The 19,499-nt window shown below is 52.9% G+C and overlaps 1 protein-coding gene across 1 annotated transcript in view; it reads left to right on the forward strand.

Moving 5' to 3' along the window:
• Positions 1-3,874: 3,874 nt before the first annotated feature.
• Notch3 (notch receptor 3) overlaps positions 3,875-19,499 on the forward strand; it is a 36,193-nt gene continuing 20,568 nt past the window's right edge. The window contains exons 1-16 of the mRNA XM_020156116.2: positions 3,875-3,986; positions 6,521-6,599; positions 10,783-10,925; positions 11,006-11,344; positions 11,427-11,549; positions 11,637-11,870; positions 13,355-13,510; positions 13,602-13,787; positions 14,475-14,588; positions 14,828-14,941; positions 15,482-15,715; positions 15,828-15,938; positions 16,385-16,577; positions 16,655-16,806; positions 17,031-17,144; positions 17,809-17,964. Of these exons, the coding sequence (XP_020011705.2) occupies positions 3,875-3,986; positions 6,521-6,599; positions 10,783-10,925; positions 11,006-11,344; positions 11,427-11,549; positions 11,637-11,870; positions 13,355-13,510; positions 13,602-13,787; positions 14,475-14,588; positions 14,828-14,941; positions 15,482-15,715; positions 15,828-15,938; positions 16,385-16,577; positions 16,655-16,806; positions 17,031-17,144; positions 17,809-17,964 (2,560 nt within the window). The remainder of the gene's footprint in view (positions 3,987-6,520; positions 6,600-10,782; positions 10,926-11,005; positions 11,345-11,426; positions 11,550-11,636; positions 11,871-13,354; positions 13,511-13,601; positions 13,788-14,474; positions 14,589-14,827; positions 14,942-15,481; positions 15,716-15,827; positions 15,939-16,384; positions 16,578-16,654; positions 16,807-17,030; positions 17,145-17,808; positions 17,965-19,499) is intronic.

The following is a 19,499-nucleotide window of genomic DNA, read 5'->3' on the forward strand; positions in this document are numbered from 1 at the left end:
GCTACTTGGGACATCAGGAGGATTGAGGTTTGAGGACAGCCCTGATAAACAGTTCAAGACATCTCATTTCCAAAAATACCCAGAGCAAAATGGACTCAAGGCTCAAGTGGTAGGGTACCTGCTTTGCATGTGTAAAACCCTGAGTTCAAATCCCAGCTCCACTAAAAAAACCAAAAGCCAAAAACAAACCCTCAGCTCTTCTACAAAGTCTCCAGCAAATTACCGTTCCAATTATGGAGCTCCACCCATAACCTGGGCAGATAGTTCCCCTCCCAGCCCAGGGCTGCATCTGTGAACTGGTAGTGACACAGCCTCCTTGAGCTCCTGTTCCCTGGAGCCAGGCTACCTGCCAGTCTGGGCGGGTAGTCAGCTCTGATGCCAGTCCCTGCTCAGTCATTCAACTTTCACCCTTACTTCATGCTTCTCCTTTCTCTTTGACACCTGTCTTCAGCCTCCTTTACCTCTTCTTCTTCCAGCCTTTAAATATCATCAAGGGTAATGGTACACTTCTGTAATCCCAGTGATGCAGCAGGTGGAGGTAAGAGGATCTCAGTTTGAAGTCTGCGCAGGCAAAATACTCTAGACCCTACTGAAAAATGAACTAAAAGGAAAAGACCTTGGAGGGTGGCTCAAGTGGTAGAGCACCTGCCTAGCAAACAGGAGTTCAAACCCCGGCTCTACTACCAAAAAAAAAAAAAAAAAAAAAAAAAGAGGGTCATATCTTGTATGATTCCATTTATATGAAATGTCCAGAAGAAGCAAATCTATGAGTCTGCTAGTGAGGATGGGGAGTTCTTTGGGGGTGACAGAAATATCTTGGAACTAGTCAGAGGTGACGATTGTATAACATTGTCAATGTATAAGATGACATTGAATTGGACAGTTTAAAATGGTAAATGGTTAACTTTAGGTGATGTGAAAAAAATCAAAGGAAATCAATAACTGCCAGAAACCAGTGGGCAAAAGTTTAATGCCCACTAGGATATTCATACAGCCTCAGAGTATCTCCCAGCAGGATAACCGTTCACTTTAAAGAGAGATGCCAAGCATGATGGTACATGCCTGCAACTCCAGCACTCGGGAACTAGAGGCAGGAGGATCTCAAGTTCCAGGCCAGCCTGGGCTACATAGCAAGACCCTGTCTCAAAAATCCAAGGGCTGGGGATGTAACTCAGTGTAGAATGCTTGCAGGCATGTGCAAGGCCCTGGTTTGATCTCCCGACATCTCAAAATAAACAAACAAATGAGGAATAGGACTGATGGGAGAAAAATGGTACCTTCAAAGTAGGAAAATTTGAGTTGAGTGCCTGTGGCTTAGGTCTGTAATCCTAGCTATTGGGGAGACTGAGATCAGGAGGATAGAGTTTGGCCAGCCCAGGCAAATAATTTATGAGACCCCCATCTCCAAAATAACCAGAGCAAAATGCACTGAAGGGGCTCAAGTGGTAGAATCCCACCAAAAAAAAAAAAAAATCAGCAGATCACCAGTGTTGGGGACTGATGTTAGGTTCCTCCCAATACCATGCACTGGGGAGAACCTATAGCATTTCTGGGTTCTGCCAAAGATGCACAAACTTGAACTTAAGCATGAGGAACCAGTTGGCCAGTCAGCTGAGGGACATCCTTTGAAATAACTGGTCTCATCTCTCCAAAAAATGTCAAAGTCATGAACAGCAAATGTGGAAGAACTAATTCATGTCAAATGAGAGCAGGAAACATGACGATTGATGGTAACCATGATCTGGGATTGGATCCTAGGTCTTCAAAGAAATATGCTTTGAGCCAGGTGCCAGTGGCTCACACCTGTAATCCTACCTATTCAGGAGGCAGAGATCAGGAAGATTGTGGTTCAAAGCCAGCCTAGGGAATAGTCTGAGAGACCCTATCTCAAAAATACCCATCACAAAAGAGGGTTGGTGGAATGGCTCAAGGTGTAGGCCCTGGGTTCAAACCCCAGTACTGCAAAAAAAAAAAAAAAAAAAAAGAAAGAAAGAAAGAAAAAGAAAAATGCAATATGCTTTGAATAATGTTATTGAAAGAAACCAGTGAACTTTGAATATAAACTTCAAGAGTAAACCGAGGACACTTATGCAGGTGAATGCCCTCATTCTCAGCAAATACACTGTGATGTATCTGGGGGCAAAAGAGCATCACATCTGCGAACTGCTCTCAAAATAGTTCAGCCAACCACTAAAATGTGTATACTCTTTGTGTGCATTTGTGTAAAATTATAAGATGAGTGTGATAAAGTGTGCTTAACTTTCTGTTTAAAATGATTTCAGAAGCCAGGTGGGCACCAGTGGCTCATACCTGTAATCCTAACTACTCAAGAGGATCAGGATTTGAAGCCAGCCTCAGGCAAATAGTTCATGAGACCCTATGTGGGAAAAAAAATCCAACACAAAACAGGGCTTGTGAAATTGCTCAAGTGGTAGAGCGCCTGCTCAGCGAGCTTAAGACTCCAGGTTCAAACCCCAGTACCAACAACAACAACAAAATGATTTGAGATGTTAAAATACTGCCTAAAGATTTCTGGGTACCCATGTGACTGTCTCCCACTGGGATGTCCCTCCTATACTCAGCCCTAGCTTTCAGCAGCCTCTGACTCCAAAGGGGTTCTTGGGATTTAGCACTGTCACCCCTCCACTCCTCACCCCTGCCCCCTTTCCCATTAACTCACTCCTTTGTTCAGCAGCTTTATCACTAAGCCAGATACCAGGGTTTAGGCTTTATGTTACTATCCTGACCCCTGGCCTGCCCTCTCTCCCTCCCAGCTGTGTCCCTACTCTGGGAGCTGGCTCTTTCCTCTGCTGGGGTGGCTTCCCTCCACCCCCTCCTTTAGGGTCAAGCCCTCTGGGAAGCCCTCCCCAGGGGGTAAAGTGTACCTTCAGCTCCTGTCCCAGAACATAGCTGGACAGACAGCATTTATACTTGCTGAATCCATAAATCCACAAACAACCTTCCCATGGACAGCCCTTAGTAACCCCTCTGTATGCCTTTCCCAGGTTTTGTGGCTCCTTCTGGCCCAGCCCTGAGTTTGGGGATATCTGTGCCTGGCCTTTTTCTCCCAAATTTGAGACTCCCCCGGGGATATGCTTGGGACCTCTTAGCGTCCCCCATTCTCACCACGGAGACAGGGGGCTGCTGTTAAGGCTTTGTGGCTAGACTGACTTTGGGAAAAGGAAGTTATTTAGGCTGCAGGGTTGGCCTGGCCTGGACCTTTGACATTCACCCAGGGTAGTGAAGAGGCAGGGGGCTGCTTTCTGGGAGGACTGAGGAGGCGCTCCCATAAGACTCCCGATGGGGCTGTAAATACCGCCCCAGGCCCATGGCCTGGCTGGGCCTGAGTTTCAGGTTCGTGTCTCCGATTTTCGTGTCTCCATGAAGTTCGTGCATGTGGCTTCATTGGTGCCATAGTGGCTACGTGTTCATTAGCCTCTCAAGACTTCCGCTTGGAGGTGGTTTTTTTGGGGGTCGGGGGAGGGTGCTGGGGGTGATATGTCTGCGTTTGTGTCCTGGCTCTGTGCGTCCTCATGTCTGGATGTGCACTGGAGGATGGGGGTGGGGGTGCTCCCGAGCTGGGTGTGCCTGTCATGCAGGTTAGGCCCGCATCTCTCTGCGTGACGGGCCCAGTTCCCAGGGTCCGCAGATCCAGGCTCGGCGGGCAGAGGGTGGGCCGGGACCCCGGGAGGCCGGGCGAGGGGGCGGGGGCGGGGGCGCGCAGGGCCGGCCCCGGGGCGGGGCAAGCGGCCGAGGGCTGGGGGCGGGGCGGCGCAGCAGCCTCACTTCGGCGAAGTTGGCGGCGCGGAGGCTGGCCCGGGACTCGCCTGGAGCCTAGGGAAGGAGGGAGGAGGGAGGGTCGCGGCCGGCCGCCATGGGGCCGGGGGCCCGGGGCCGCCGCCGCCGCCGTCGCCCGATGTCCCTGCCGCCGCCGCCAGTGCGGGCGCTGCCCCTGCTGCTGCTGCTAGCGGGGCCAGGGGCTGCAGGTGAGGGGCTGGGGTCCTGGAGGGTGGGACGGAGGATGGGGGGGGCGAGGGAGGAGCCAAGTAAGAACCCCCAGGTCTGAGGCGGGGAGGGTTCTGGGAGCCCGAGAACAGGGCCAGAATAGAGGTGCAGGAGCTGGGGACTGTGTGCCAATCCTGAGGGGCGCAGGAACTCAGAATGGAGGGGAGGGGCCCAGAGACCAGAAGAAGAGACCTTTGAGAGATCGAAGCCGGAGATAAGGGACCCAAGAGTCTGAGACATGGAGCTCTTGGTGTGGGAATTGGAGACTCAAGTTTTGGGACGAGTGTACCGAGTCTGGGGATCGCCTCCATAAGACCCCTGCTTGGAGTACTGGGAGGGTTATGATAGGGGTCCTAGTGTTCCCAAGCTGAGAACCCCTCGCACAAAAGCCCCCCCCTTCTCCCCGACACCCCAGGCGGGCCGGCCGGGCGGGGGGCGGGGAGGGGGCGCGAAGTTCTCCGAGCTCAGAACTCCGAGAAAACTTCCCAGGCCGGAGCGCGCCAAGACCCGGAGCGGAATGAGAGCTGGAGCCACAGCGCCGCCTGCGCCCCCTCCCCCGCCCACGGCCCCACTCCCTCTTTTGGCTGCCGACATCCCGCAGAGCCGGGACCCGCCTCTGTGCAGAGAGGGGAAGGGGCGAGGCCCACGTGCTCCCCTCGGGCTTCAGCGCCCTCTCCTCGCAGCCTGAACCCCCTCCCCAGCGGTCCGGGGGCCCCCCGCCCCTCCCCCTTCTCTCTCTCCCCTCCCCCGCTCGGGACAATGGCTGCGCCGTCTAGACACCCCCTCCCCCCGGCCAGCCTCGCGCTTTCTTTGCCAGACAAAGCGGGACCCGCGGCCGAGCCTGAGCGGGGGCTGCGGGGGCGCCCCCACCCCCGTCCCAGGAGACCTGGTCGGCAGGGATGGGGCGGAGCCCATGGCCCGGGTCAGTGGTCCCTGGGCGCCACTGTGGGGCTCAATGCTGGATCTTGGCGGGGGTGGGGGGTGCGGAAAGGACCGGCCTCCCCAGCCTAGCTTCGGACTCCACCGGGCAGGATGGGGCAGGAGCCTCCGCCCCCGCAGACCAACTCACACTCATGGCCTGTCACACACTGGCAGGCACACAGCTCTGGGTCTCTCACACACACAGAGATGCAAATGTGCACGCACACAGAAGTGCACACTTGGCTCACACAAGACACACCCAGATACACGCACAGCTCATATACTGACATGTACACACACACAATCAAATATGAGCACACATGCCTTACAACATCAGCCCAAGGCGTGGTACACACTCACACAAATAGACACAGATTCAAGAACATGCCTATATCCTGCTCACATGTGCTGACACACAGACACACCCGTGCACACTCAAATCTACACGGAGACAATGCTGTTCACATAGAAGGATGCACGCACATGCAAGGGCTTTGTGCATATGGCACAAGCATCTCCATGGGTGTGCAGTTCACACCCACCCACCCAGTCACACTTAGCTGCACAAGGACATTCAGACAGATTGACGCACAAGCTCATGCCATTCAGCCCTCAGCGTGAATTCACAAACACCCACAGTTCCCTGCCTGGGCAATAGTGTCTTCTCAGCTTGTCCCATGAGGACTTCATGCCTCATCATGTCTCTTACTGCCTCTTCCTTTCCATCTCTGTGACTGTCCTTTTCTGTCTTCTCGTTTCTGTCTACCTGCTTCTGGTTCTTTTATATTTGGCTGTCTGTTGTTCTCCAACTCTCTTTCTCTCTCTGTCTCTCTCTCTCTCTCTCTCTCTCTCTCTCTCTCACACACACACACACACACACACACACACACACACACACACACACACACAGTGGCACCATACCTGCCTGCACACACAATTCTCCACTAACCCAGACCTGGCCACACCTCTCACCCATCTGGCAGGACAGTGTAGACTATGCCACACTCGAGAGGGACACAGCCCTCAGGGATGGGGAGACTGGACAGGGTAGCACTTGTCTTGGGCCAGCTGCCCCTCCCTACAACACACACCCCATCCATGCAACACCCAAAGCTGGCTTTCCAGGTTGTCATCTGGATGCATGCCTTGGCCTTTCTCCCAAGAGCCGCACAGGAGCCCAGCACTCCCTACCCCCTCCACTGTCCCAAAACCTGGGCACTCAACTGCAGCACCCTCAACATTCAGCGTTCAGCACCCTCAGTTCTTGACTGCACCCCCCCCCATTCTGCAGTCTTCACTCTGGCAGCTTCCTGAGCCCCCACATCTGGGACAAGTCAGCCCCTCCTCCTTCCCGCCCCTGCCTTGTGGTTCCCAGGGCTCAAGCTGGCAGAGACAGCTGCAGCCCCAACAGCTGGGGCTGGGGTGGGGGGCCGTGGGAACTGGAGAGAGGGGGCTTCCTCGTACCCACAGAGACACCCCCAGCCCAATGCAGCTGTTGCCTGGCAGAGGGAGGGAGGGAGGGGGGCCGTCACTCTAGTTTGGGGTTCCTGGATGCCTGGCTGACCCCCCCCCACCTTCCTTCGCCCCCACACAGCTCCCCCTTGCCTGGACGGAAGCCCGTGTGCAAATGGAGGTCGTTGCACCCAACTGCCCTCCCGGGAGGCTGCCTGCCTGTGAGTGTCTGGCACAGCGCCATCAGCGGGCCCTGCGTGGGGAGGGAGTCTTCTTCCTCTGCCTCTATTGCGGATGCTTTGCACCGCTTCCTCCATGTGTGTGGCTTGGGCAACCTCTCATGTTTCCCTTTTGGGAATCCAGCATGGTTAAGAACAGGGCTCTCGAGTCTGTCTGGCCTGGATTCAAATCCCACAGTTTCTTGCTGACTGGGATTTAAACGCTTTGTCTCAGTGTCCCAGCCTGGAAAATGGGCCCACGAAGTTGGGACTTCTTGGGGTTTTTGGCCTCCTAAGACCAAATTAAAACCCTGTTGATTGAGACAGCTATTATTCAATCAGCAAGCTTGTAGAGGCCACGGGCAGCAGTGAGGACATCATTCACACCCTCCTATGTCTTAGGATTTAGTGGAGGAGGGGGTACAAGAGACTTTTATTAAATACAGTCCTGCCCAGCCACTGTCTAGCTGTGTTATCTTGGGCTAGTCACCTCTCTCGGAACCTCACTGTGTCTGTGAAATAGGATTACTTCTCCTAGTTTGTAACTGTGAAGGAGCCCAAGAATTTAGTTGCTCTATAATACAAGAAAAGGCAGGAGGTTGGAAGGAGCAAAACAGGTGCTAGGAAAGAGCCAAGCAAAGGCAAACAGAGCTCAGTTCAAATTCTGAGCTCTGGGACACCTTGAGCAAGTGCTTCTTTCTGAGCCTCAGTTTTTGCATCTAAAAAATGGTGCAATAATATCTCTTCCTTTATGGGGTTGGCTGTAAAGATTTAAGAGACCCTCCCCATTATGCAATCAGCAGAGTGCTTGGCCTACAGTAAATGTTAAATACTTATGAATAATAATGATAGGGACACAGGAAATAGGTACTGTAAGGGGAACCCCCTCAAGGTTTGGGGGGGATGTGTTTGACTCCTTTTATGTTATGTATGTAATAGCAGTTCACCTAGTACTCATTAATTGGTTCATTAATGTCTTAATTTCTCAACTCCATGTATGCCAGACACTGGGCTAGGTTCTGGCTGGGTGGGTTTGGAGTGACTTTAGACCCAAAAGAATCCGTTTGGGGTTATGTTCACACTTTGCTTGGAACCAAAGTGTGTTCACCTGTTTGGAGCTAACACTGGCTGAAGGGCTTCCCGGGGCTGGGAGTCAGCAGTGATGGGGGGCGGGCGGGGTGGAGGGGAGGCGGGCAGTGTGACCTTCCCTGGAATCCCTCTCAAGCGAGGCTGAGCTGCCGGGCCAGGCGCCTGCGCAGTGGAACTCCACGCCTGGAATACGGCCGACAGGTGAATGAGCCCCAGGCTGCCCCGCCCCTCGACAGGTGAATCACTGGCGCAAACCGCCTCCCGGAGCCCGGATCGCTCGGATTGGAGTGGGCTCAGGAACCGGAGCAAGGCTTTAGGGGAACCACTCCCTAAGTCCCCCAGCCCCCCAACAATCTCCTTCAAGGTCTCAAATACTCCTGTTCTTTTACGGATGCGCCAAACTGTCACTCTCCTTATGGGTCCCCAAAGTAGGCCCCTGAGACCTCTCTTCTAGTCTTACCCCGCCGGCCCGCCCCCCTCCAAGTCCGCGCTCCCCCCCTCGTCTCCCCCAAAGCTCAGGCCTTAGGGCGGGGCGCGGGCTGGGGCTGGAACCGGCCCGACCGGTCGGCGGGGGCGCGGGGCGCAGAGCGTGGGAAACCGCCCGAGGCGCCGGGAGGGGCTGCGGGGGCCGCGCCCTGCCTGGCGGTGGGACCGGGTTCTCCTGGCCCCTATGCAGTGCTCCTCCTCCCGGCGCGTGGTCGTGGCCACCGCCGCTGTCGCCCTGCTGGCCTTTGAGAAGAGGGCCTAGAGGTGCACCCTCCCCTTCTAACGCCACCCGCACGTACCCTTGCTGGGTTGTGTCCTGACTTGTTTCGTTGGGCCCGAGGTGGGGGGATAATGTGGGTGACGCTGAGAACTGAGTCACCTGCTTGAGTTTCTGGGACAAGCCGGAGGGAGGGGACCCGCGCAAATAGGAGGGGTGGAGGTGAGAGGGCCGGGGTGGTAGAGGAGGCTGAGCCCCAGTCTGTCTCTTCCATCCTCCCCTGGAGGCTGGTAATGTTAAGACCAGCTTCCCCCAACCCCCCTCCCCGCCCCCACTCAGGTCTCAACTTCCCCTACACTCAAGGGTGCCTTGGTAGGTTTCAATGGGGGGGGGGTGTGTGTCAGGCTGAAGGATCTCCCCACAACATGAGGGCGGAGGTGTCCACCCCAACTCCCAATCGGGCTCCATTGGAGGAAGAAAGTTGTTGAGAGCCTCTGGGAATCATCCCGTCCGTCCATGTGAGTGAGAATTGCCCATATATCCGCGTGGGAGGCTGTGGCTTGGTGTCGGTGTTTGCCAGGCCAAGATGTCCAGTTGGCGTGGCCCTCTGGATGTGTCTCTGTGGTTTCTGGAACTATCTGAGTGTGTGCCCTGGGTACTTGCCTCCGGGAGTCTGAGATTTTCCATTTGCTGTTCCCACTGCCTGGAGTGCCAGACCTCACACAACCTGTGGACACCTTTCTCATTTTTGCTTTTCATCTTCTTTTTTTTGCTGGAGGGGGGACAGCACTGGGGTTTTGAACCCAGGGCCTCACCCTTGCAGGCGCTCTCACTGCTTGAGCCACTCTGCTTGCCCTCTTTATCTTCTTTAGTCTGTGCAAATATGAAACTGTCTCCATTCCACTCAGGCTGTGTATGAATTTCCTGTGGCTGCTATAACAAATTACCTCAAACTGGGTGGCTTAAAACAACAGCAATGTACTCTTTGGAAATTCTGCAGGCTAGAAATCTGCCTCTTCCAGCAGCTGATGGCTCCAGGCCTTCCTTAGCTGTGGCTGCCTCATTCTATTCTCTGCCTTTGTCTGCACATGACCTCTGCTTTCTCTTACTAAAACCTCCTGTGTCCTCTGTCTCTCTCCCCTCCTTCTCCCTCTCCATCTTTCTTGCTCTCTTAATCTCCCTCTCTCTTTGCAGTGCTGGGGATGGAACCCAGGGTCTCACACATTCTGTGCACGTGCTCTAGCACTGAGCTACCCCTCCCAGGCTTCTGCCTTTCTCCCTCCCACCCCCTCTTTCTCCCTCCTCTTCATCTTCTTCCTCCTCCTTCCTCTTCCCCTTCTTCCCCTTCCCCTTTTCCTTTTCTTCCTTCTTCTTCTTCCTCCTACTCCTCCTTCTTCCTCCTTCTTTCTTCTCCTCCTCCTCCTACTTCTCCTCCCTCTCTGTCCCTCTCCCTGGTACTGGGGGTTGAATTCAGGGTTTCCCACTGCTGGAGCCATACCTCCAACCCTTTTGTTTTCCCTGTGGTTATTTTTTGAGATGGGTCTCCATTTTTGCCAAGGCAGGCCTGGACTGTGATCCTTATATTTTAAGCTTCTTGCTATAGCTGGGATGACAGGCATAGGCCACTATGCCCAGCTTTCTTTCTTTCTTTTTTTTTTTTTTTCCATCAAGATGGGGTTTTAAAAACTTTTTTGCTGGGCTGGACTGGAACCACCATCCTCCGCATCTGAGCTTCCAGAGTAGCTTAAATGACAGACATGTGCCACCATACCTAGCTGTTGTTTGAGAATGGTGGTGGGAGTGGGGGGAGGGAAGGAATCTTACAACGTTTTGCTCCAGCTGGACTCGAACTGTGATCCTAGTGATCTCAGCCTCCCAAGTAGCTAGGATTACAGGCATAAGCCATCTTGCCTGGCTTAGCCTTTCTCTTATAAGGATACTTGTCATTCAACTTGGGGCCTGCTGCATAATCCAGGATGATCCAATCTTGATATCTTCCATGTAATTACACCTGCAAAGACTTTTTTTCCCCCTAAATAAGGTCATTGGCACAGGTTTTGGAACATGGGCATGTCTTTTTGGGGGCCACCACACCCTTCATAGTCCCCATGGCTTGTACCCTCTGCTGGTGGTATGTTGTATATTAATTTGTTACTGTCTGTGTTCTCTTTGCCTGGCCTGTCTATGAGGATTGAGAGGGTAAGAACCACTTTTACTGTGTATGCTTCTTCTGTGTTTCTATTACTTAGCACGTAATAGGTGCTTAGTAAGTAGTCATTGCAAGAATAAATGAATGTGTGTTAGCCGGCCCATTTGCTGGGTGTGTCTTGCATGTCTCTCTGTCTGGGGCCATCCTGTCCTGTTCTGCCCCCACCATACTGTCTCTGCTCACAGGTGCCCACCAGGCTGGGTGGGTGAGCGGTGCCAGCTGGAAGACCCTTGCCACTCAGGCCCCTGTGCTGGCCGGGGTGTGTGCCAGAGCTCAGTGGTGGCAGGCACTGCCCGGTTCTCCTGCCGGTGTCCCCGTGGTTTCCGAGGTGAGGTGGGATCTGGAGGGGAGCTCTCGGCAGCCAAGGGTGTGGTTAATCCCAAACTCACTCTGTCCTGGTCCTTCCAGGCCCAGACTGTTCCCTGCCGGACCCCTGCCTCAGCAGTCCTTGTGCCCATGGTGCTCGCTGCTCGGTAGGGTCTGACGGCCGCTTCGTCTGCTCCTGCCCACCTGGCTACCAGGGTCGCAGCTGCCGAAGTGATGTAGATGAGTGCCGGGTTGGTGGGCTCTGCCGCCATGGTGGTACCTGCCTCAACACACCTGGCTCCTTCCGCTGCCAGTGCCCAGGTGGCTACACAGGGTCACTGTGCGAGACCCCCACAGTACCCTGTGCACCTTCACCATGCCGTAATGGGGGCACCTGTAGGCAGAGTGGTGATGTCACCTATGACTGCGCCTGCCTTCCTGGTAAGTGAGTGGTACCTGGGGGAGGCAGCAAGGTAGGGACAAGCATCACAATGGTTATCCTCAACTCCTCCTCCCATACCAGGTTTTGAGGGACAGAACTGTGAAGTCAATGTGGACGACTGTCCAGGACACCGTTGTCTCAATGGGGGGACATGTGTGGATGGTGTTAACACTTACAACTGCCAGTGCCCTCCTGAGTGGACAGGTGGGTCCCAGGGCCAAAGGCAAGGTGGGGGGCACACCTTAGGTTGGCACACACCAGGGACTAGACCAGTATATCTGTGTACCACAGGCCAGTTCTGCACAGAGGATGTGGACGAGTGTCAACTACAGCCCAATGCCTGTCACAATGGGGGCACCTGCTTCAACACATTGGGTGGCCACAGCTGCGTGTGTGTCAATGGCTGGACAGGCGAGAGCTGTAGTCAGAATATTGATGACTGTGCCACAGCTGTGTGCTTCCATGGGGCCACCTGCCATGACCGTGTGGCCTCTTTCTACTGTGCCTGCCCTATGGGCAAGACTGGTGAGTGGCTGCTTTCCTTGGAGATAGCAGGGAGTGATTGATGATTCTTGAATGGGGTGAAGATAGACTCTGATTTGAGTGTTGGAAAGATTAGGATGGGGTTTGGGATTGTAGCTCAGTGATAGTGTGTGTTTAGCATGTGCCAAGCCCTGGGTTCAATCCCCACCAAGAAAAGAAAGAAGAGCTGATTGCTGTGGCTCATGCCCGTAATCCCAGCTACTTGGGACGTGGAGAGCAGGAGGATTGGTTCAAGACCTGCCTGGGAAAAAAAGTATGGAGATCCCCATCTCAATAAATAAGCCAAGTGTGGTGGTACACATTTGTAATTCCAACCACTTGGTGGTAAAGATTAGGAGGATCATGGTCTGAGGCTGGCCTGGGCAAAAACTTGAGATCCTATCCAAAAATTAACTACTGTAAAGTAAAAAAGGGCTGGGGAACATGGATCAAATGGTAGAGGGTTTGCTTAGCAAGTACAAGATCCTGATTTCATACCCTTGTGCTGAGAAAAAGAAGGAAGGATGGAAGGGAGGAAGAAAGGAAAGGAGGGAGGGAGGGAGGGAGGCCAGGTGCCGATGGCTCTCACCTGTAATCCTAGCTATCAGGAGAATCTTGGTTTGAAGCCAGCCCAGGCAAATAGTTCAAGAGACCCTATCTTGAAAATCCCAACATGAAAAAGGGCTGGTGGAGTGGCTCAAGTGGTAGAGCACCTGCCTAGCAAGTGTGAGACCCTGAGTTCAAAACCCCAGTACCAGAAAAAAGGAAAGAAAGATAGGAGGAAAGGAAGGGAGGAAGGGAGGAGACAGAGGAAGAGGAGGGAATGAAAGCAAGAGGGCATGCTGGAGGATGGATTTGGGGTGAAGGGCAAGTTTAGAAGAGTCCTGGGAGGAAGCTGGCACACAGTCCAAGGCAGAGGTCACTGGAATGGGGAACTATTGGGAGGTGTAACTGAGAAAGAATGAGGAGTTTTGGAAATGACAAAGGTCAGAGAAGGTGTTTAGGACTTGACAATGGAAGGAGGGCATATGTGGCCAAGGGTACAACTCAGCAAAGGCTTGTGGGTAGGACCCTTTTAAAATCAGAAGAGTCTATATATACATATATATATATATACTGGTTGAGTCGGTAGATTTTAGAACAATATGTTTCCAAATTATTTTCAAATGGCTTAGGGAAAAAAAATGAACAAATTAACAATAGTTGAATGTAGGTGGTGGGTATATGAATTATCAATTTTTCTGTATGTTTGAAATTTTTCATAATAAATGGATTTTAAAAAGCTAGTCACTAAGTACATTGCAGGTTAATAATAATAATAAAAAAAGTGGTTAAGAGCATAGCTTAGTTGTAGAGTGCATGCCTTGAATGCCCCAAGACTCAGGATTCAGTCCCCAGCTCCAATCGCTCCCCCACAAAATGTGGGGTGTGGGACCATCCAGCAGAGCTGGAGGATCAGCCCTTGACCTCTTCCTACGCTTTCTCAGGCCTTCTGTGCCATCTGGATGACGCCTGTGTCAGCAACCCCTGTCATGAGGATGCTATCTGCGACACGAACCCAGTGAATGGCCGGGCCATCTGCACCTGCCCACCTGGCTTCACTGGTGGAGCATGTGACCAGGATGTGGATGAGTGTTCCATCGGTGAGTGATACCTTCCGAGAATGAGATGACAAAGAGGGGAGAGGCTGGTCCTTTCTGGCCACGTCCATGCTGGTTGTGCCCCTTCCTGCAGGCGCTAACCCCTGTGAACATCTGGGCCGCTGCGTGAACACCCAGGGGTCGTTCCTGTGCCAGTGTGGTCGTGGCTACACTGGACCTCGCTGTGAGACAGATGTCAACGAGTGTCTATCAGGCCCCTGCCGCAACCAGGCCACATGTCTGGACCGCATTGGACAGTTCACCTGCATCTGCATGGCAGGTGTGTGGTGGGCGTGACTAGGGCGGGTCCTGAGGCTGGGTGGGGGCAAGAGAAGCCTGTGAAGCCCTGGACTGGGGATGTAGCTCAGTGTTAAGAGCATGTGCTTAGCATAGGTGAGGTGAGGCCCTGGGTTTGATCCCCAGCATCACCAACAAAATAAAATAATAAATAAATAATACTGGAACCTGAGATGAGGTGGGGGCGGGGCCAGAACTGAATCTTTCTGGAGGCTGCAGGAGGAGGGGACAGAGTCAGTAGAACCTCAAATAGTTAAGGAGTTGAGGTCTTAGAACCCATTTCTGGGATTGGAAGGGGGTCGCTAGAAGGACCAGGGCCAGCGATTGCAGTGGGATGAAGGTGGAGCCTGCAGATAGTCTTGCATTAATGTCAGGGTGGAACTTGAGGCTATGGTGGCCCCTGAGGTTGGTCAGGACATAGTCTAAGGACGGGGGAGAGAACCAGATGGTTTGAAGGCAAGGCTCCTGTGGAGTCTCCTAAATCTTGGTCCACTGCTGGGTGAGGGTTCAGCCTGTGATTGAAAACAATCTACTATTAAACTGGGGATGGGTGGGTCCAAGACTCAGGGGATCTGTCTATGCACAGGAAAGTGGACTACCTCGCTCCTTGCACCTCCTTTAAGCCAGAGGGTACCCCCCATTGCCCTAATCCCCTCCCCTCCACCCCCAGGCTTCACAGGCACATACTGTGAGGTGGACATCGATGAGTGTCAGAGTAGTCCTTGTGTCAATGGCGGTGTTTGCAAGGATCGAGTCAACGGCTTCAGCTGCACCTGCCCCTCAGGTGAGAAACCTGGGACTGCGAGTCTGAAAAAGACAGGTCTTTGCAGGGACAAAAGCTTCAGGGCGGGAACCTATAAGAGCATATTAGCAAATACCTTATAATAGAAACCACGTCGTGAAAATAGAGAAATTAATTTAAAACCAGGTAAGTAGGCTTTCCTACCTAAAGAAGGCGGGGGCTGCTGAGAAATGACTGCTTTGACCCTGTTTGGGCCTCCTTTCATCCCACTTCCCCTCCAGGCTTCAGTGGGGCCACATGTCAGCTGGATGTGGACGAATGTGCAAGCACACCCTGCCGGAACGGTGCCAAATGTGTGGATCAACCTGATGGCTACGAGTGTCGCTGTGCGGAGGGTGAGGGTGGGCTAATGGCAGTCCAGCAAGACTCTGGAGGCGAGGCTAGTGGGGAACAGAACCAGTAACAGGCTTTGGGAGAGTCTGTGGGCGGAGCCTCCACAAGGCCAGGCCAGGGAAGGGCCAATGACAGGAGGTGGAGCTCATGATAGAAATAGGCTGAGATAAGACTAGGGGTGGGGCCAAAGTGTCTGGCAGGTAAGGGGTACATGCACATGGCAGGGGTGGGTTCAATTCCCTCTGCTTTCCCCAGGCGCTTCCTTTGTACCCCTATCTCCAGTAAAGGGTGGGGCTGACTGTGAGTTCTGGAGGTGGGGCCACACTGGGAGCAAATGGAATTTAATTATGGGAGGGACTTGGCCAGGAGCAGGGCTTGGAACTTGCAGCTGGATGGAGTGGAGGCAAGATAGGGGCGGGGCCTGTGCTGAGACTGCCCACTGATGGCTGAGACAAAGTTGAGCCAGGATTGGGTGGAGGCCATTGCTATAGGCGGACCCTTGGCAATTGGGCGGAGCCTTACCCTCTGCTCTGGCCCTGCAGGTTTCGAGGGCACACTGTGTGAGCACAATGTGGATGACTGCTCTCCTGACCCATGCCACCATGGGCGCTGTGTTGATGGCATCGCCACTTTCTCATGTGCCTGTGCCCCAGGCTACACAGGCACACGCTGTGAGAGCCAGGTGGACGAATGCCGCAGCCAGCCCTGCCGCCATGGGGGCAAATGTCTAGACCTGGTGGACAAATACCTCTGCCGCTGTCCTCCCGGAACCACAGGTGGGGCTGGGAGCTGTGCAGGGGCAGGAATAGCAGACCTGGAGGGGCACAGGGGGTTTGGAAATGGTGCATGACGGTGCTGGTTACTCCTTGCCATGTTGCTCTCCCCCAGGTGTGAACTGCGAGGTCAACATTGATGACTGTGCCAGTAACCCTTGCACCTTTGGGGTCTGTCGTGATGGCATCAACCACTATGATTGTGTCTGCCAACCTGGCTTCACAGGTAGGGAAGCACTGCCATGGAAAGATGAGGGTGAAGTCCCCGTGTCTTCCGTCCCCCCCATCTTTGCATCCGTGTGTCCAAGGACATCGACCACACTGTGCCCTGAGGTTATGTCCTTTCTTATTGGCACGGGGTTGTCCCCATTTTGGTTCATGATATTCTGGAGCAAAGATGAAGCTGTCCAGGTTCAGGGATGTGTCAGGGTTGTGTCTGGAGTGATGCCAAGATAATGACAGTGACTTCGTGTAAATTTGGAGACCATGGTGATCTGGAGTCCTAAGGCAGCTCTGGGTTGAGGAGCTGGCTGTCCGAATTTGCATAAGAGCAGACACATCACGAGAGTGAAGTTGTCCTTGCTTAGGGCTATATGGCTGTGGGACAAGGTGTCTCCTCCTGCTTGGCTCTACCTCCTTGTCCTAGGATGAGGTTCCCTGTGTGTTTCTCAGGGCCCCTTTGCAACGTGGAGATCAACGAATGTGCGTCCAGCCCATGTGGCGAGGGAGGCTCCTGCATAGATGGGGAAAATGGTTTCCGCTGCCTCTGCCCACCTGGCTCCTTGCCTCCATTCTGCCTCCCTCCAGCCCATCACTGTGCCCAAGAGCCCTGTAATCATGGCGTCTGCCACGATGCACCTGGCGGGTGAGGCCCTTCTCCAACTCCTTACCCTCTTGATGCCTCCCTGGCCACCTGCCACCCCTGACTGAATCCCCTGCCAGGTTCCGCTGTGTGTGTGAGCCTGGGTGGAGCGGCCCCCGTTGCAGCCAGAGCCTGGCTCGAGATACCTGTGAGTCCCAGCCTTGCCAGGCTGGAGGTACCTGTACCAGTGATGGGATGGGCTTCCATTGCACCTGTCCTCCTGGAGTGCAGGGTGTGTGAACCCACCTTCCCTCCCCAGGCCCCCTTATGCTCTCGACCTTCTCATTTCCTTTCTACTCTGCTCTGTCCTCTGCATTTGCCTTTTTTTTTTTTTTTGCTTCCCCATATACACACTAGCTTCCCGGGAGGTCGGTATTAGGGTGGGGACCTCAGGGATGGGGAAGATGGCAACATGGAGTCCCTGAAGACTGCCTCACTCTGCCTTCCCCCCCACAGGCCGTCAGTGTGAAGTGTTGTCTCCCTGCACCCTGAACCCCTGTGAGCATGGTGGCCACTGTGAGTCTGCCCCTGGCCAGGTGGCTATCTGCTCCTGTCCCTCCAGCTGGCAAGGTACAGTAGCTATTGCTTCCTCCTCCTCCTCTCCTTCGCCTGCTCTACACTTTTTTTTTTTTTTTTTGGAAGCAGGGTTTCTCTATGTAGCACAGTCTAGTCCTTCTCCTCAGTGCTAGGATTGCAGGTGTGCACCATGATGCCTGGCTTCTCTGCACCTTGTCCCATACTACCTGATGCTAGGGGCCCAGGGAGGGGATTTACCCTCATCCTGCCTTTGAGGGAGGACCAATCTGATGGCTATGAGTTTTGCTATGCAGAGAGTGACAGTGCAGTTAGGGGTGGAGCTCATGATGGACACAGACTGAGGTAAGAGTAGGGTAGGACCAAAGGGTCTTCTTCCAGAGAAGAAAGAACAGAGCTGGACATGGACACTCAGTGTGTGTCAGCTCCAGAGAAGAGGAAGCCATATGGGAGGCTGGGGGATGCTAGGACTCAAACCAGAAGTTTGGGGACCTTTCTGTAGGGGAGACCTCAGAGTACACATTTGCCACCCAATGAGACAAGTGGAAGGGAGTTCTGGAATGACACATCAAAATGACCAGAAGCAAATGGCTTGTTCTTGCCTTGACCAATCTCAACCAGCAGGTTCTTCCTGAGCCCCAGGAACTCTGAGACCCTGTCTTACACCTAATCCTAGTGATATCTCGTTCCTCATCCCCAGGTCAGAGATGCCAGCAGGATGTGGATGAGTGTGCCGGCCCCTCACCCTGTGGCCCCCATGGAACCTGCACCAACCTGGCCGGGAGTTTCAGCTGTACCTGCCATGGGGGGTACACTGGTCCTTCCTGTGATCAGGACATCAATGACTGTGACCCCAGTGAGTGCAGGGGAGATCTTGGGGAGGGGGTTGCTCTCTAAGAAACATATCTGTTAGGCCTGTGTTGAGTGGCTAGTCCTAACCTTCCGCTTCCTCTTCACAGTTCTCTTTCTTTGCTCATTTTACTCCTATGGAAAATGAGGCCCCAGGAGGTTAAGGGACTTATCTCAGGTCATGCAGCAAGAAAGAGGATGAGCTGGGCGCTGGTGGCTCACGCCTGTAATTCTAGCTACTCAGGGGGCAGAGATCAGGAGGATTGCAGTTGGAAGCCAGCCTGGGCAAATAGTTCATGAGACCCTGTCTCGAAAAACTGATCACATAAAAGGGATGGTGGAGTGGCTTAGGTGAAGGCCCTGAGATCAAGCCCCAGTACTGCAAAAAGAAACAAAGAAGAGAGAGGGGATGAGCTGGAGCTGGGCTTGGAGCACAAATCTCTCTGACTCTGAAGCCCGTGCATTGCCTTTGGCAGTAAGTAAGTTAGGACTGTGTGTAAAGTATGAGATGAAAGACCCTAGAGTAGGCTGGGGATGTAGCTCAGTGACAGAGCGCTTGCCTAGCATTCATAAGGCTCTTGGTTCCATCCCTAGCACCCTACAAAAAAAGGGAAGCAGGGCTAGAGGCATGGCTCAAGAGTCACAGTGCAAGTTTAAGGCCTGTAGTTCAAACTCCAATACTGCAAAAAATGTAAAATTGCAACAATGTATTTATTTAAGCCAATATATAAAAATAGTATCATTTAACATGGAATCTGTATCAGAATTATTAACAAGGTAATTTGAAATCTGGTGAGTGTATCTTACACTTAATTTGGATCAATGATAATGTTAAAAGCTCAACAACCATGTGTGACTAGTGGCTGCTATACAGACACACGTCTGCAGACATCAGAGCAGCAGAACGAGCAGTACTTCTGTATACAGGGGATTTTGTTCCAGGACCCCATGGATAACAAAATTGATGGGTACGCAAGTCCCTTGCATAAAATGGCTTAATATTTGCAAATAATCTATGCACAGCCACTCAGACAGTTGAAATCATCTTTAGATGACTTTTAATGCCTTTATAATGTAAATGCTGTGTAAATACTTATGTGATATTATGTACGGGATGACAAAAAAAGGTCTATGTGTTCAGTACAGGTGTAATTTCTTTTTTTCTTTTTGAGAGAGCCCAGGCTAACCTTGAACTCTTGATCCTCTTGCCTCAGCCTCCTGAGTACTGGGATTGCAGGTGTGCACCACCATTCCTGGCCCAATTTCTTTCCTTTTTTATCAATATTTTCTGTTCATGGATGCTGAACCTAAGAATACAGAGATTCGACTGTATTTGCTTGGTTTTTTGGTCCCCCCAAAGTCCTCCCATTCTATATAGGTGAAGTTTCCAGATAAGAGAGGACAGGGCCACAAAGGGGAACAGAATTTGATTCCTCTGAGAATCAAATGTGCCTTCTCTCAATTGAACCTGGTTTCTTTTTTCTTTCTTTCTTTTCTTTTTTTTTTTGGTGGAACTGGGGTTTGAACTCAGAGGTCTGAGGT

Source organism: Castor canadensis, chromosome 14, assembly GCF_047511655.1.
Source record: "Castor canadensis chromosome 14, mCasCan1.hap1v2, whole genome shotgun sequence".
Taxonomy (NCBI): domain Eukaryota; kingdom Metazoa; phylum Chordata; class Mammalia; order Rodentia; family Castoridae; genus Castor; species Castor canadensis.